General features: G+C 39.4%; 1 protein-coding gene across 8 annotated transcripts in view; it reads left to right on the plus strand.

Moving 5' to 3' along the window:
• Positions 1 to 16,173, plus strand: part of ATG5 (autophagy related 5) — an 81,149-nt gene that overhangs the window by 29,359 nt on the left and 35,617 nt on the right. For all 8 annotated transcript variants that reach the window (XR_009818284.1, XM_061991188.1, XM_061991192.1 and 5 more), the window contains one exon: positions 8,572 to 8,666. Coding sequence is in view for 7 of the 8 variants with exons in the window: in XM_061991188.1 (XP_061847172.1) it covers positions 8,572 to 8,666 (95 nt within the window). In the remaining variant the exon portion in view is untranslated. The remainder of the gene's footprint in view (positions 1 to 8,571; positions 8,667 to 16,173) is intronic.

Below are 16,173 nucleotides of genomic sequence, written 5' to 3' on the forward strand. Positions count from 1 at the left end.
TGTGTTCCTGTGGTGTTATATAGTTATGTGCCATCTGAATGCAAATTTGGAGGGTATGTAAAATTAACAGGTGCATCATGTGGTGAAGGTATTTCAGCTAATGACCATTGTGTATTAACAAGGCAAAACTAGGACTGCTTCAGATATGTACATTCATGTTGAATGTTGTTTCTTTGCTGTCTGTAGCATGAAGAATATTTCTGTGGTTAACTTCTGTTATATTAAGTCAAGAATTTTAAGATCCTGAGAAGAACAGTAATCTTGTGAGCCTTCCTGACTTGTGGGTGATCTGCCAAAATACCCAAGTAACCCAAGTGTTTGATAGCAAGAATATTTTAAGTGTGATAGTGGCAATGCTTAAAATTGGGGGTGAGGGAAGAGTATGTTTTAGTGATGCCATGTTACTCTTCAAAACTGTTCTCAGAAAGACTGGCACTGGACTGTCATAGTCGACAGCACATATCTGAGTAATCCTGAAGTTCTTGATGACTGTAATTATCTGTGGCTTTGCGGTACGAGAATAAGAGCAATGAATTTAGATAGTCGAATGTAATTTAGAGGCAGATCTTGAAATAGCAGAGAAATGAAAATAATCCGTTGGAAATGGTGTTTCTGAATAGCATGGTATAGCTGGTTTTGAAGTGTTTAAAATATTTATCTTTTGTCAAGCTGCTTCATGCTTGAGGCATAGGGCACAAAATGTAACTTTCTGTAAGATTGCATGTAGAGTCTTGGTGGTCTTGGAAACAATGTGGAAGTAGAATTGATGGTGAATTTCAAGCAGACTCCATTCTGACTGTAGCAGTTAAACTCGATGTTTAGAGCACAAGTCAGTAGAAAACTTGCTTTAATGTTAAGAAAATACATTGTGTGTTCTTGGCTTGCAGATGTACCTCTCTGTACAATACAGTTTATTTGATTATATATGGGGAATGGATTAAACTCTTGATGAGTTTGTTCATGACTAAAAGTTGGTGGGAGGGGCTGAAAGACTGGAAGTCAGATCTGCCATTGAGGGACCATGATGAGCTGGAGCAGTAGGCGTACAGGAGCCTCCTGGAGCAGACAGACACGATGCAAAGACCTGCACCAGGGACTGGAAAAACCTCATACATTGGAGCAGGCTAGGGGCTGACTGGGAAGCAGCTTTGTGGAAGTAGGTAGTGGTGAGCAACAAGCTGAATGAAGTCTGTCACTTAGTGTTGCAGAAATGGAGATGAACCAGGGAGGTGCTTTAGCCCTTGTGCCAGGTGGTGAGTAGTTATTCCCCTTAGGTCAGCACTTGTAAAACTGCTGGGAATGCTGTGTCCTCTTTGGGATTCCAGGAGAAAAGAAATGTGGGCTAAAGCAAAGGAGCCCAGCAGAGTGCTGCTAGGATGATGATGGACTGGAGCATATGATATATTAGAAGAGAGCAGGGGAACTGCCTTGTTTAGCCTAAAGATGAAGAGGCTGAAGATGGATCTAATAGCTGCTTTCTACTACCTAGAAGAAGGAGCTGTAGACCAGGTGGAGTCAGATTTATTAGGGCAGGAAGAGTGAAAGTGATTGAGTGGAAACTCACAGAGATAGCCAAAACTTCACTGGGCAAGGCCTTGAGCAAACCCAATGCACTTTGCATAGACAACTCTTTTTTGGCAGGAGCTTTTATTCCAAGCTTCACTTCCAAAGGCACTTCCAATCTAAAGTTTTTCTATGGTTCTGTTACAACAGTTGGAGAGTCTCTGGTCCTCTTAGTTAATACTGTGGTTGGTTCTGTCCAAGTACTTCTGTCTGTGCATCATCTGTATGGTTAATAGGCAGATGTGAACACTGAGAATAGACAGCAGTTTTGTCTTTTAAACTCAAGGTTGGGACACATTTTTATGCAAGCTGCAAACTGGTACTGCTTGCATAGAGCTAGAGATGAAATTCAGTTCCAAGCACTTATGTCTGTTTTTAGTTCATACATCTACATGAATAGTCCAAACAAAAAATAATGTGCATGGACTACACTTGTTTGCTTCCTTCTTTGAGTTTCTAAAAAGATACTGGAAGATACAAACTGTGAAATGCCATTTCCTTTTTAAATGTAAACACTCTTTCGCTTTTTTGCATTAATTCCTTATTTAAATTTTATATTCTGTATTTAAGCCCTCTCTACAACCTTTATGAGATAAATCCACTTCTGGAGTCAATACTCTGATAGCAGCTGCACCAGTGTCAAATACAGGAAAAAGAAAAATCGGTGGTTGTTAAGATAGTTCTGTTGATAAGTTTAAAAATTAGGGTGTTTTTTTTGAGCTCTTTTGCTCAGTCTTACAGCAGGAACTCCATTTTAGCTGGCCATATGCTGTGACCGCTGTATCTTACTGCAAGTTACTTGTAGGTATTTCTCATTCTGTGATAGTTGCCCATGTTCTCTATGTATGCTGATTTCAAGCTAAGCTGCACTGAAATGCATATGTTGAGTGCCCTGTCAGTGAGCCATCCTGGTTACTGTTTTCATAGTCAGATGAGTGGAAGAGGTGCATCTAACATCAAGATCCGTGCAAAATGTTGAGTTGTTTGAAGCATGACAGCACTTGTGTTTCAGGGAATGGCTGTGAGATGCTAGGACGAATGAAACCAATTTTCCCGGTTGTCTGAAGAATGTTGCCCCTGGATCTCAGCCTGAGCAGGATGCTTGGCCTTCAGAATTTCAGTCTGGACTAATCCATAGTTAACACTGCTTAATAGTAAAACGTTCAGCAGTTACTGTGTATTGAAAACAAACTGTGACTGGAGTTACCAACAACTTTTTATTCTAACAGTTGTAAGTTTGGATCAGTTTTGGTGACTGCTGAAGGATCTCCAGTCTTGCTTAGTAGAGGTAACAACAATTATCAATCTGTTTCCCTCTAATGGGTTTTTTTTTAAGCTGTCTTAAAGGATGCTTTAAAGACATGAACGATTTCAGTGACAGGTTTCTTAACCTTAGTACACAAATTCATTAAGCAACAAGTTAAATGTCAAACATAAATTTACAAATGCAATGTGTTTGGGGTTATTATTAACACGTGGCATTAAGTCCTTGTAGTTTTGCCAACTCGTATTATTTAAGTATATATAAATAGATGTTTTCAAAGCTCTCCTGAGATTCTGTGCATCTCTGTAGTACTGAAGGCTAATCTCTGGTGTTTGGGCATTCAGTGACTGAATTTCTAATAAATTGATATATTTATAAATATAAGTGACTTAGCTGATGGCTTTTTCAGCTGCGTCTCTCCACCAGTCTTTTGGTTATTAACTTCCTGATTTTTTACATAAAATAAATAGAGAAAAGGTTTTATATTTCACTTTAGGCAAAACTGCATGGAAACCATCCTTTCTTGTTGAAGCAATATGATTAGTACAGTCATCTGAAACTTGTGTACTGTCACTAATCTCGCTTCTGTTTGACTCTTATTACCATGACTTCAAATAGTGTTATTCAGATATGAACACCTGCCTTTTGCAAGTACGGTTTTTTGCTAATACAGAAACTCTGTAACACACCGGTCAAGCACTTTCTTAAAAAACAAAAGGATCGTTGTAAACAAAAGTAGTCAGATCTGACTATTACATGAGTTTAAGATACCGTATAGACTGCAGAAGCTTTTCATGAGGGAGGGAGATAAATGTGTAAAAAGCTTTTGCTGGTAGGTAGAGAACTCCTCCTTGTTTACTGGCATGATGAAAACTCAGTTTTGTTTTTATTGTCAAACTTTCAGCCAACACCTTTTGTCTTTAAGTCTTCTGAAGCCAAAGCCCTAATAAATTCTTCTATCCCATCGTATCATTAATGGCTTCCTAAAGTCTGTTTAGCAGAAATAGGGTGTACTGAGACGCAAAAAAGGGAGAATGATTAATCCTTTTGCCTATTTTTTTCAAGGAGATTGGGGCAGGAAGGAGTTATTGGATGGTGTTTAGGTTTCTAATTTGTTGTAAGCCTTGAGTTGGTTCTGCAAAAGCAGTTACTTTTGGATTTGGGAGCTTTAAAATTCTGGCATTCAGCTTATTTTCTTAATGCTGATGAAAGATCTCACCAGGTCATGTGTGTCAGGATGCAAACTGGATAGCCTTTTCCTGCTACCTGCTTTAAAAATTCGTGTTACTTTTCTTACACCAAACTCAGTTTCCCGTAGTAAAAATGCTGTATCCGTGGGAAGATGTTTGGAGAACAACAACATAAGGTTATGGGGGTGAGTTAGCTTAGATAGCTTTGTGCGCTGCTGTGCACGAGGTGGAGATGTATATTAAGATGTCTGAATTCATTATGTCTAGCTAATTTAGTAGAAAATGTTTCGTTGCTCAGGATATCAGGTGGATTGACAGAAGGTACTTGATTAGAAAATGCAACAGGTTTGTCATTCAGCTCTTGCAGATTTATTGCTGCTATATTTAGAAACTACAGAAACTATTACAAATCTAAACATCTTCAGAGAACAACAGATTGTCTTGAGCGTTGACTGAATGTTCACAGAATAATCCTGAGAAGTATAAGTTTGAACATTTACCTCTCTTAAAAAAGATTAGCTGCGTGATTTCTGGGAGGTGAGAAAGCTGGAATGAAGCGCAGAAGTGAGTTAACTGTACATTACCTTTGCTTAGCTTTTTTTATTCTTTGTTTGCCATATATGCCACGGGGGACAATGTATTTCAGCTCCTACCATGAATCTATTATTTGTTCAGAATCTCTGGTTCTTCTGATCCATAAGGTGTGTTGCTTATCTCTGTTGGATTTTGAGGACAATAAGCTGTTCAGCCACCTTTCCTAGTTTCCGTAATATGAACACTAAAAAAGTAAATGAAGTTAATGTTTGTTTCATTTTTGTTCAGGTTGGATGTCTCCAAATATGTAGATTCCTTATTTGGGAGTCTGCTGTAGCTCACTAGCTTAAGTAGGTCTTGATTGTTTTGTCTTCTTTATCTGCATAGTGAATAGTTTATCAGCTGAGTTTATAGTCAGAAGTGGCAAGTGAAGTGTAAATTGATCAATGGCAACTGTAGGATGCCTGTCCACACAATCTGTAGCGAAAACCATTCTCGACACTATCTCCAAGGGTGAGGGAAGTGTACTAAATCTTCATCTTCCCACTGACAGGATTCTTAAAGAGGATACAGTCTTTGTGTCAGATATTGTAAGAGCAAACTTTTGACTTTGTAGGCTGGGGTTCCAAAATGCAGGCTTCTTGGGTACATCAGCTCTAGAGTTGTCACTTCCCAGCAACCTGAGTCTAGGCAGCTCCACATCTCAGGCAGGTTCCTGCATGGTTGTCCTGACTGCAGCTCAGGTAAGTGCTTGTCAAGAGATGGTTGCTGCTTATGGGGAAACGTGGGTGTGGAACTACTTTCCAAGATAAGTATTAGGAAATGCTCCACCAGAATAGCTGGCAGGAGATTATTTACAGTTTCTTCGAAATTCCTGCCTTATGACACATTGAGTCAGGAAAAGCAGCATGTTATAAACCATGAAATATGTATTAATTATGTATTTTAATGCACTGACTGGCATAGAATCATAGAATGGAGGGGATTGGAAAGGATCTTTAGAGATCATCCAGTCCAAACCCCTTGCTAAAGCAGGTTCACCTAGATCAGGTCACACAGGAACGTGTCCAGGTGGGTTTTCAAGACCTCCAGAGAAGGAGGCTCCACACCCTCCCTGGGCAGCCTGGGCCAGGGCTCCCTCACTGACACACTGAAATAGTTTAAATGGAACTTTTTGTGTTTCAGCCTCATCCCATCACCCCTTGTCCTGTCACTGGATACAACAGAAAAAAGTGCTGCCCCAACCTCCTGACACCCACCATTTAGATATTTGTCAATATTAATGAGATTCCCCCTCAGTCTCCTCCAAGCTGACCAGCCCCAGGTCCTGCAGCCCTTCCAGTACCCTGCTCCAGTACCCTGATCATCTTGGTAGCCCTGTGCTGGACTCTTCTCCAGAAGTTCTCTGTCCCTCTTGAGCTGAGGAGCCCAGAACTGGACACAGGACTCCAGATGAGGCGTCCCCAGAGCAGAGCAGAGGACAGAGCAGCACCTCCCTTGACCTGCTGCCCACACTCTTCTTGCTGCATCCCAGGCTGCCATTGGCTTCTTGCCCACGGGGGCACATTGCTGGCTCATGGTCAGTTTATTATCAACCAGCACTCCCAGGTCTCTCTCTGCAGAGCTGCTCTCCAGAAGGTCAATCCCCAGCCTGTGCTGGTGCAGGGGGTTGTTCCTTCCCAGATGCAGGACTCTGATGAGGATGTTGTGGTTGATAGTCTCAAAAGCCTTGCTGAAGTCAAGGTAGATGACATCCACTGCTCTCCCCTCATCTAGCCAGCCAGTTATGCCCTTATAGAAGGCATCAGGTTGGTCAGACAAGATTTCCCTTTGGTGAAGCCATGTTGACTCCCCCTGATAACCACCTTTTCCTTCATATGTTCAGTGATAACATCCAGGATGAGTTATTCCGTCACCTTTCCAGGGATGGAGGTGAGGCTGACCGGCCTGTAGTTTCCTGGGTCGTCCTTCCTGTCCTTTTTGCAGCCAGCAGTGACATTGTCCTTTTAGTCCTCAGGCACTTCGCCTGTCCTCCATGATTGTTCAAAAATGATGGAGACGGGCTTAGCAACCACATCAGCAGCTCCCTCAGCACTCTGGGATGCATCCCATCAGCACCCATGGACCAAGTCTTTAACCTCTTCCTCCTCCACCCAGGGCAAGTCCTCTGCTGTCCAGGCCATCCTACTGTCCTTCCCGAGTGCCAGCCTTTGCCACAAAGACTGAAGCAAGGAAGGCATTCAGTACTTCGGCCTTCTCTGCATCCCAAGTCACCAGGGCACCCTCTGTGTTTAGTAGCAGGCTCACATTCCCTCTAATCTTCCTTTTGCTACTGACATACCCAAAACAAACCCTTCTGTTTTCCTTTACTTTCCTGGCCAGGTTTAATTCTAGAAGGGCTCTAGCCTTCCTGGTTGCACCCCTGCATGCCCTGGCAATGTTCCTATTCTCTTCCCAAGAAGCCAGCCCCTGTTTCCACCTCTCATAGATGGCTGCTTTCTGCCTGAGTTGTCCCAGCAGATCCTTGCTCATCCGTGGAGGCTTCTGCCTCCTTTTCCCACTTTTCTACATGTGGGGATACACCCTGGGCTTGGAGGAAGTGGTGCTTGAAGACTAACCAGCTCTCTTGAGCACTTCTAGAATCTTATCCCATGAGATCTATCCAAAGTAGATCTTTGAAGAGGCCAAAGTTGGCTCACCTGAAATCCAGGGTCACAGTCCTGCTTTGTGTCCTGCCTCTTCCACACAGGGTCTTGAACTCTACCATCTCGTGGTGGCTGCAGCGGAGGTTACCTCCAACCATCACAACCAGACCCTCCTTATTTTCAGCACCAAGTCCAGTAGCACACTTCTCCTCATTGGTTCCTCAGCCACTTGTGACTGGATGTTGTCATCAACAGTCTGTAGGAGCCTCTTGCATCTGTGCTGTATGCTGGAGCGGAGCAGATCTCGGACTCTTAATTTTCTGCAGTTGCTTTAGCTGTTATTTGGAAGCCAGAAGAACCTTGCTTCTGTGAACAGATTTCTGATTTTTTTACCTTGCTTCAGGGGGTTGAGTTCTTATCTCACCAGGCTTCTTGAGACTTGGCTGAACATTGTGCCGCGGAAGGAAATTTAGAGATTGCATATTCCTTCTGAAGAAATATCTGCTGTGTTTGGTGTCTTGGAGAGTTAAGGCCTTTAAGGAAAGTTCTCCCTTGCTCCTTCCCTTCTAAAGCTGCCTTCACTAGGCTAGCAGCAGCCTTATTCATCTTAGCTCTTCATGTTCCTTTCTGTCACTCTTGGTATTCGTTGTTTGCTTGATTCCAGTAATTGATTTGCATATATAAAAGCTTTTGTTGCTTTAGACCTGTGGTGTCCTTAATACAATTTAAGTGCAATAAACTATTCAGTTCTTGTAGTGTCTGAGCAGGATAAAATGGTGTGCTGCCTCAGGCTACTTTAGTAAACCTAGTTACTTGGATAATTTTAACAAAAATGTCATCCAAATGTAAACAGTTATTTTCTGGTTGTGTTGTGAAACTAGCAGTATATTTTCTGGTTATATCATACATTGTTGCAGATTATTTCAAGTTTTACACATCTAAATGTAAACTCCTTTATGCTTTTCTATTGCTTTAGTTTATAGATGAACAACAGTTGTAAAGAGTTAAGAACAATTAGATGTTTTTAACAAACTGTGAGACAGTGTGGACCAGTAGCAGCAAGGAGTGGAGAATCAGGCACTGGTAATTGAGGTAATAAAGTCTGTGATTTGTGGCCCAGTATTTCCCTAACAGTGGGTGAAATGTTCTGAAGTCAAGTCGCTTTCTCTTTCAGTTCGATAAGTTGCCCCATCACTGTTTTCATAGGGCAGTGCAGGTGGCTTACCTTTGGCTTCAGGCTAAATAGGGAAAACAAATTAATACATGTCAAATGTCTTTAAGAAAAATGTGCATGTTTTTCCAATTGTGTCTCATTTACCTCTTTGAGGTGAAAAAGAATACATAGTATTAACAAAATCTGGTTTTACCTCCACAGATAAATTTGAGCAGTTTTGGGCAATAAATCGAAAACTCATGGAATATCCTCCAGAAGACAGTGGATTTCGATACATCCCGTTTAGAATTTATCAGGTAGGAGACAATGAAATAAAACCGCTTTTACCAGTCTCTTCTACTGAGGTGTCATATATCCTAATCTATTTTTAGAATATGTTTTCCTTATGTTTTAACCTTATGGTAAAACTTTTGTATGCTCATCTTTGTTGGACCCTTGAGTTGTATGAATTAGCAAAGACAAACCAAAGTGTGTTTATTCTAATAAGTAATTACCGTTTATGTTGTGAGTGTGTAATGTAATACTTGAGAATGAGCTGCGGCTGATATAGATTGTTTGTTTCTTTGCTTAAAAAGCTGGTTCTGTCGTTAAAAGTTAACTGCTAAAAGTGAAGACTGCTTTGGATGCAAAATGCCTCTGAAAGGTCTAAGTCATCTGGTTCAGGGACAACACTTTTCCCTCAACCACTGTGTAGTCTTCCTTTCTCGTGGCTTTACAAGGTGAAAGTAACGGCAGAGGCCTCGCATCTAGGCTTTACCTGTGCCTTACGATTGTGTACTTGATAAATCCAAACCAGCTTTGAATATTTTTACTCTTTTAATAAACGAGTGTGCTATTTTTCTCAGTGGTTTATTTGGAGCCATATTCCTTGCAATCCTTACAGTTTTTCAATGTCCTCTTCGTTTTTAGAGCATGAAAATCGTGATGAAGTTTTGAATTAAGTATTGATAAAAGCTTAACCAGAATTCATGTAACATCTCCATAAATGAAATAGTTCTGCTCTGTTTTGTCATTGAAACATTTTCATCTATTTACATTTAAGTTTTGCATCTGTAACTATCAAAAAAAAGTCTTTTATTCATAGTACAAAATAGTCTGCTACTTCTTATTACAGATTTTAATGACCATACAAACCTCTGAGGGACTGAACTAACTTTTAGTGTTAGATGTAAGACATTTACCATCATAGTGAAACCTTAGACTGAGAACGGAAGTCAGTTATTTTGTCAGAGATCATAGCAGATGGCAAGATTTGTATAAAGCTATGTATCGGGAAAAGTAGTTCACTCACAGCATTTTTTTTGTTACTATGTTGTTTGTTTGCTTTTTTGATAAGTGTTTTATTTTTTAGGTCTCTTTACAGAAATCACAGAAACGGGTTTGTGAAATGGAGGTTTTAATGTCTGAAAAGTACAGACTTTTAAGCCCCAAGGGAAAATTTCAATGATACCATACAATTCCATGCAAGGGAAAAAAAGGAAAAAAAAAATCTAATTCAGTAATATCTATCCCTTTAGCCAGTACTACTTAACTTGATTCTCATTACCTTTTCAATTGGAAGCTTACTTGCTGTAGTGTAAACCCAAAATAGCTAACCAACAATAGAAGACCAAACACAAAGATGATACTGAGACACCCTTTGAGAAGGTTCATGTATATTCTTTTCAGTTATGCTGCTCTTGATATTTCTAAATATTTTCAGTAGCGTTCCTCTCTTCAATTAAAGAGTGGATGCAGGTGTTTGTAGCCTTTCTGTTTGGTATGTGGGTTAGTGCACTGATTACTGCTTATCATAAAAGTCTTACGTATTTCAAGGAATTTCAGAAACTATTAGGAAGGGTGAGATTATAATTTGATTCTGAGCAAGGACGTGTTTCCTGTAGGTTTAACATAATTTTGCAGAACTTGGTGGCAAACTTGCATAGGCTGAAGTAACTGATTCAAAAATATCCTTAAGATGTATTTAACCTCCACCCTGATTGCATTTCATTTCCATTAGTGGTGGTAGAAGTCAGCTTTGCATTCGAATTGGTTGCTTTTGTTTCCCTGCATAAGTACCTGAAAGCCACATAAGCCAGAGTTTTTATTACAGTGGACACTTACTCTGTGTGCTTTCGTGTAGTGGTTGTAGATACTCAAGGAAATACAAGTGGATGACAGGAAATTACTAGATACTGCCTTCAATGAGGCAAGTCTCAATACTTTCTGTTACCCCAAATTTATTAGAAGGAAATTCTGTTGAGGAAATGTTGTATTTTGGCAGTATGAGGTGGATGAATTTGTTTACCTTCAAAGAAATGTACTAGATTAATTTTTCTTAGTTGATATCACAGTCTTAGCAAGGGTTAAATATGACTGGTAAAAGTTACTGCAGAAAATTGCGTGCAATACAGTGATCTGAAATGCTTTTCACTGAAGGCATGATGTTTTCAAAACTTAAAGGTTCTTATAATTGTGAAGCTTGTCTATTAAAATACATTTCTAAAGAATAAGATGAATCATACCTCATGTGGTATACAAATCTGAGTGTGTGGGTGTGTGTGGGAGACAGAGATGGCAGAAATACGAACGTTGTACTTGAGTAAGTCAGAACTAAACTAACCACAGGTAATTTTAAAAGCCCATGTCCAGCACCTCTTAAGTGTAGCAGCTGAGGACCAGAATCTTGGCATCTACTGTAGAAGGTGAAAAAACTAAACCCTGAGCCTTACTAGGATCGATTGATTTGCAATTTTAAATGTTAGCTAGGAGATCTTAAAGATTTTATGACCAGCTGTCATGATCTAAACTGTGTCATGTGGGACTTGCAACAGATGAACCTTTGACATAGGTGGAAACTTTTTCTACCAGAGGCAGTTTAAAAATAATGATTATATTTTTTGTGCCACTTCTACTTACATCCATCCAGAAAATAATGTGACCTACTGTATCACTTCAGAGGTATAAGCTGCTGTGTCTTTACTTGACAAAAGCTGTGTTGCCTTTTTGTCTGATAGTACTGTTGAATAGAGTGCTTTTTTTTCATTTGTTCTTTAATAGCAGGAGATAAAATCCTAGTAATGTATATTATACATTTAAGAGTGTTGCTTTTTCTTGTACAGTACTAGAGCTGGTTTGGCATTAGGGTTTCTTCCCCATGTTTATAAGACCAGATGTTTTTCAGCTTTCTAATTGAACAAATGATATGGCTGATAGACAGTAGGAAGTTTTCATCAGTCTTTGGCTCCAGGCGCTGTGATGGGGATTATTAGTCAGACACTGGAGAAGAGCCTGTACGAGCTGATAGACTACCCTGATGAACTACGGTCTATTTTACACTGCAGATGGGGGTCACTCTGAGTCTCAGTTGCTCTGCACTTAATTAGCACTTGTCCCTGAGTTTTGGTATTTTACTCTCTCCCTGTGTCATATTCATCCACTTGCTCACGCTTGCTCTCTCGCTGTCAATCCTTTCCTCTGGGATCTGCCCCATGAGTTTATAGGATTTAGTGTTGTAAATAGCAATTATTTATTGAGAGCAAAACTATGTGAAAGAAAGCACGTTAAAACCATTCATGACAAGTTCTTCTGAGCTTTTTTAGAATCATACTTGGCTTAAGACAGGCTGTATTAAGCCTGTATATTTGTTAGCCCAAAAGGTGATGATCCTAGATTATTTGCTTGCTTGTTGCTTTATTTGGATGCTAGGACATGCCACGCTATGGGAATACTGGAAAAGTCCCTTGAGATGTTGTGGTTAAATTGTACAGTCACAAGTAATGATGTTTGTCTGCCTTAATAATGTGAGTAAAATTCTCTGTGCTTAATAATACAGTGGTTAAATCCAACACTTTGCTCTTTCTGCCAAAGTTTCAGTACAGAAATGTCTAAATACATTTAAATGTTTACCATCAGCGATCCTCAAAAATAGCAAGATGGGAGGGGGAAATTAAATATTCTGAGACATTATTAATATCTGGCTCAATAAATGAATCAGAAGCCCAAGCATGGCCCTTTCCCAGGCAATGAAAGACTGTTTTATTCGCATTTCCACATCAATTGTCAGAGCTCAGGTAATCAACTGCAAACCCCATTATAAGTATGCAAATGGGCATGACAATTTGGTCCATGTTACAGCAACCACTCAAAACCTGATCAAAACAGATTGTTTGGAAAGATACCAGGTCCACCTGTAAAGTTTAAGTGATAATAAACCCCATCCTTTTACCGTAGTAGGTTATGAGAAACCTTTTTTCGTTTGTTTTGACTGAAAGGCCTCCATGACATTTCAGTTAGCAGATCCTGTTTTGCCTTACACTGCTTTAACTGACTTTCTTGCTTTCTAACCTCCAAGTTCACTTACGGAGTGATTTCAGAAGCTTCTGGTTTCTTTGGTAAGCTAAATCAATTGAGCTCTTTAAGCCTCTTGACATGAAGTTTGCTTACCAGTTGTTTTTTTTAGCAATCTTTTAAAACACTAGGTGATACTTCCATAATCCTCAAGATTAGTATTAAAGTGAAGGAGATGGTGAGGCCAAAAGTAATGTTTGGTGCTATAGGATATCAGATCGAAAATACTTGAAGGGCTGATGGGACAGAGGTAAAGTTGCTGCTCCTCAGAACAGCAAATGTGAAGTTTTTTGTGAAAGAAGTTGAAATGCAATGACTCGAAGCAGAACTAGGAGGTGTAAGTGCTATCCACCTGAAGAGGGCAACACAACACAGCAAATGTCAGTGTCTTATTGGCCAGCGCAAAATGCTCTTGAATAGACCTGTGTGTAATAACCTTATTTAACTTTTTCCTTACGTATTAAAAATGACATTTCCATAAAGACCCTCCTGCATGTAGATGAAGTTATTTCTTAAAACCTTCCTTTTAAAGAATCATGTGAAACGATGATTGGTTTGTGTGATAATGCTGTGCTCAGCTGAGTTTCTGTGCTGGAAGTTAAACTATGAACTCTGATTAATCATCGAGTACACAAAATGTAAAATCACTTGTTCTAATAACTGATGTTTCATCACTGGAGGAACACTAGCACACTTTCACCAGTTTTGAATTACTTCAAAGACAAAGCACTACGAATGAGAAAGATTAAAAGCAAACATCTTTCCTTGTGGCTCATTATTGGGAAGAAACCTACAGCTCTTCTTTCGAGTATTGTGTATGGGCGGAATGATCCATAAATTGCTATGAGAACTTGTTTTCTGAGTTTGATTGCTTAGTTCTGTGCTGGAAGCAGGAGCAATTTGACAAGTTGTAACCTTAAGTTGAAGGTCACTGTCGCTACAGTTGAGGTTCTGTAGTCAGGTAAGCTTTTCAGGTCCATCAAGTGCAAAGTGAAATGGCCTAGGTCAAACCAACACTATTAAAGGTCACTTTTTTAAGTGTCTTATATTAAGGAATCAAAACCCACCTGGACGAGTTCCTGTGTGACCTGCTCTAGGTGGCCCTGCTCTGGCAGGGGGGTTGCACTGGATGAGCTTTTGAGGTCCCTTACAACCCTTAACATTCTGTGATTCTGTGAATATCCATGTGGTTGTTCTAAAAGACTAAAGGACCTGATGTGAAAGATACAGGATAAGGGCTGTCAATCAGAGTTTAAAACAAAAATCCTGAGATTATGAACTGAGTTTGTTGTCAGAGATGTGACAAGTTTACATAAATATGCCCAAGTTATCTGCAAAACTGTCAGTCTGCCTAGTTGAAAGCTGTTGTAGAAGTTGCATAGTGCTTGGGTTAAGAGGCACAGAAGAGACAGGGCTGTGAAACCTCAGCTTGAGTAGCTTCTCTGAGCCATGGTTGAACTGTTACCAAGCTGGATAATTTTAAACTAGCTCAGGCTTGTCCATAAGAGCTACTATGATCCGAGTTGAATGTAGATGTATCTTTGCATACAAAGAATAAGGTAGTTTTGTTTGCATGAAAAGTAGTTTGTGAAGGTTCTGAATTACATTGTAACTACCTTAAAACAATTCTGGGATATACTGGATTCAGCCTATTGGGCAGCATTTTGTTTTAAATCCTTTTTTGTCATATCAGATACTCCAAAATCTTAGAAGAATCTACAGTGCCAAGACCCAGCAGCATCTTAATAAATTAACTTTGTGTAAACAGTTCTACGGCTTTTTTAATTAGCAGAAGATAAGTCAAAATACATTTTAAGTTACAATGAAGTAATGGACAGTTTTGGTGGACACAAAAATTGCCTGTTCTGATTTGAAAATGCCTTAATCTTAGCAAATATCTCGTGCATTCCCTAAGCACCTATTGGTAGTTATGTTTTTAGTAAATTATTTCTGCTCAAATTTTCTAGTTTGGCATCTTTTCTCTGAATTGTCTTGTCATAACAAACTTTTGATATAAATAAGTTCATGTAAATGTTCATGCTACAAATTCAAATTTAAACCATGAGCTTTGAATTCTTGTGGCTTCATTTCCCTAAACTGTTTTAATAAGGTAGTACTCTTGTGTATTTGTATTCAATCCTAAATTTGTTACGGAAGGTAATTATGCATGGAGTTTAAAAACCAATTTCACTTTTCACCTCAACGTTGAATATTAAGTCTTAAGATGATTAACGTGGTTAGAGGCTGGGATGAACACAATGAATTAGGTCTGTGTAGAGGTAGTTTAAATGTAGTGATCTTAAATATAATACTGCCTTTCTTTTGATCATTAAAGCTGATAATTCTCTGTTTCACTTGGTTTAGTCAACACAAACTGATTTGTTGCTTTCACTATATACTTTGTTACATGGTCAAATTTTTGTTTTGGAGCAAGGGGCATTTTTGGTACCTGAAGCTTACAATCCAGAGCTGTATTCTCCCGAGATTTGACTCTTGTACTCTGAGATAATAGCAAAAATCCCCAAGTTGGTGAACTGCTTTGCATTCAGAGAAGGGAAAAAAGCAGGTAGTGGAATTTTTTTCTTCAGATGAAAGAAGAATGTAATTTTCAAGGATTATTTCTGTGGCTGTGTAGCAAATGCAGTGCCTATTGATTAGAAATTGAACTAGAACAAGGCGTGGCCTAGCCTGTGATGATGCTGAAGATGCAAAAAGTGAGCTCTGCATAGATAAAAGTCACAGCAGTACCTGTTTTGCTTTGTCAATACCACTATGCCAGCTTATTATTCTTGTACTTACTTTAAGTGCAATAGGTAAATAAAACAGGTTCACTTTTGCACAGCATTGAGGATTAGAGAATATAGCACACAAGTTTTTGAAAAATACCAAGATTTGCAGAAGACTGAAAGGAAATTGTACACAGGTAAGTGGAATGGAACAAACCTATGAGGAAGTGGGATAAGACACCTAACTAACAGACACAAATTTCTGGAATTTTGCTGTCCTTGACTATAGTTTCTTCTACTCTAGAAAACTAAGGAGAATCATTGGGTTTAATGCTTTTAATTAGGTTGAAAGTGTTGTATAAAGTGTTGTTCTATTCATGGCTCTTAACAAAACAATGTAACGTTTGCTTTTGTGGACATAAGTACATTTCTCAAATAGTTAATAGATAATAGCAATCATAGATAATCAGTATACAATTGTTTACTTTGTGGGGCTTAGGTCTGCATATTTCACCTCCATCCCTGGAAAAGTGATGGACCAACTCATCCTGAATGTTATCACTGAACATATGAAGGATAAGATGGTTATTGGGGGGAGTCAACATGGCTTCACCAAGGGGAAATCCTGTCTGATCAACCTGATGCCCTCTACAAGGGCATAACTGGCTGGGTGGATGAGGGGAGAGCAGCAGATGTCATCTACCTTGACTTCAGCAAGGCTTTTGACACTATGTCCCACAACATCCTC

This window comes from Colius striatus, chromosome 2 (genome assembly GCF_028858725.1).
Source record: "Colius striatus isolate bColStr4 chromosome 2, bColStr4.1.hap1, whole genome shotgun sequence".
Lineage (NCBI taxonomy): Eukaryota > Metazoa > Chordata > Aves > Coliiformes > Coliidae > Colius > Colius striatus.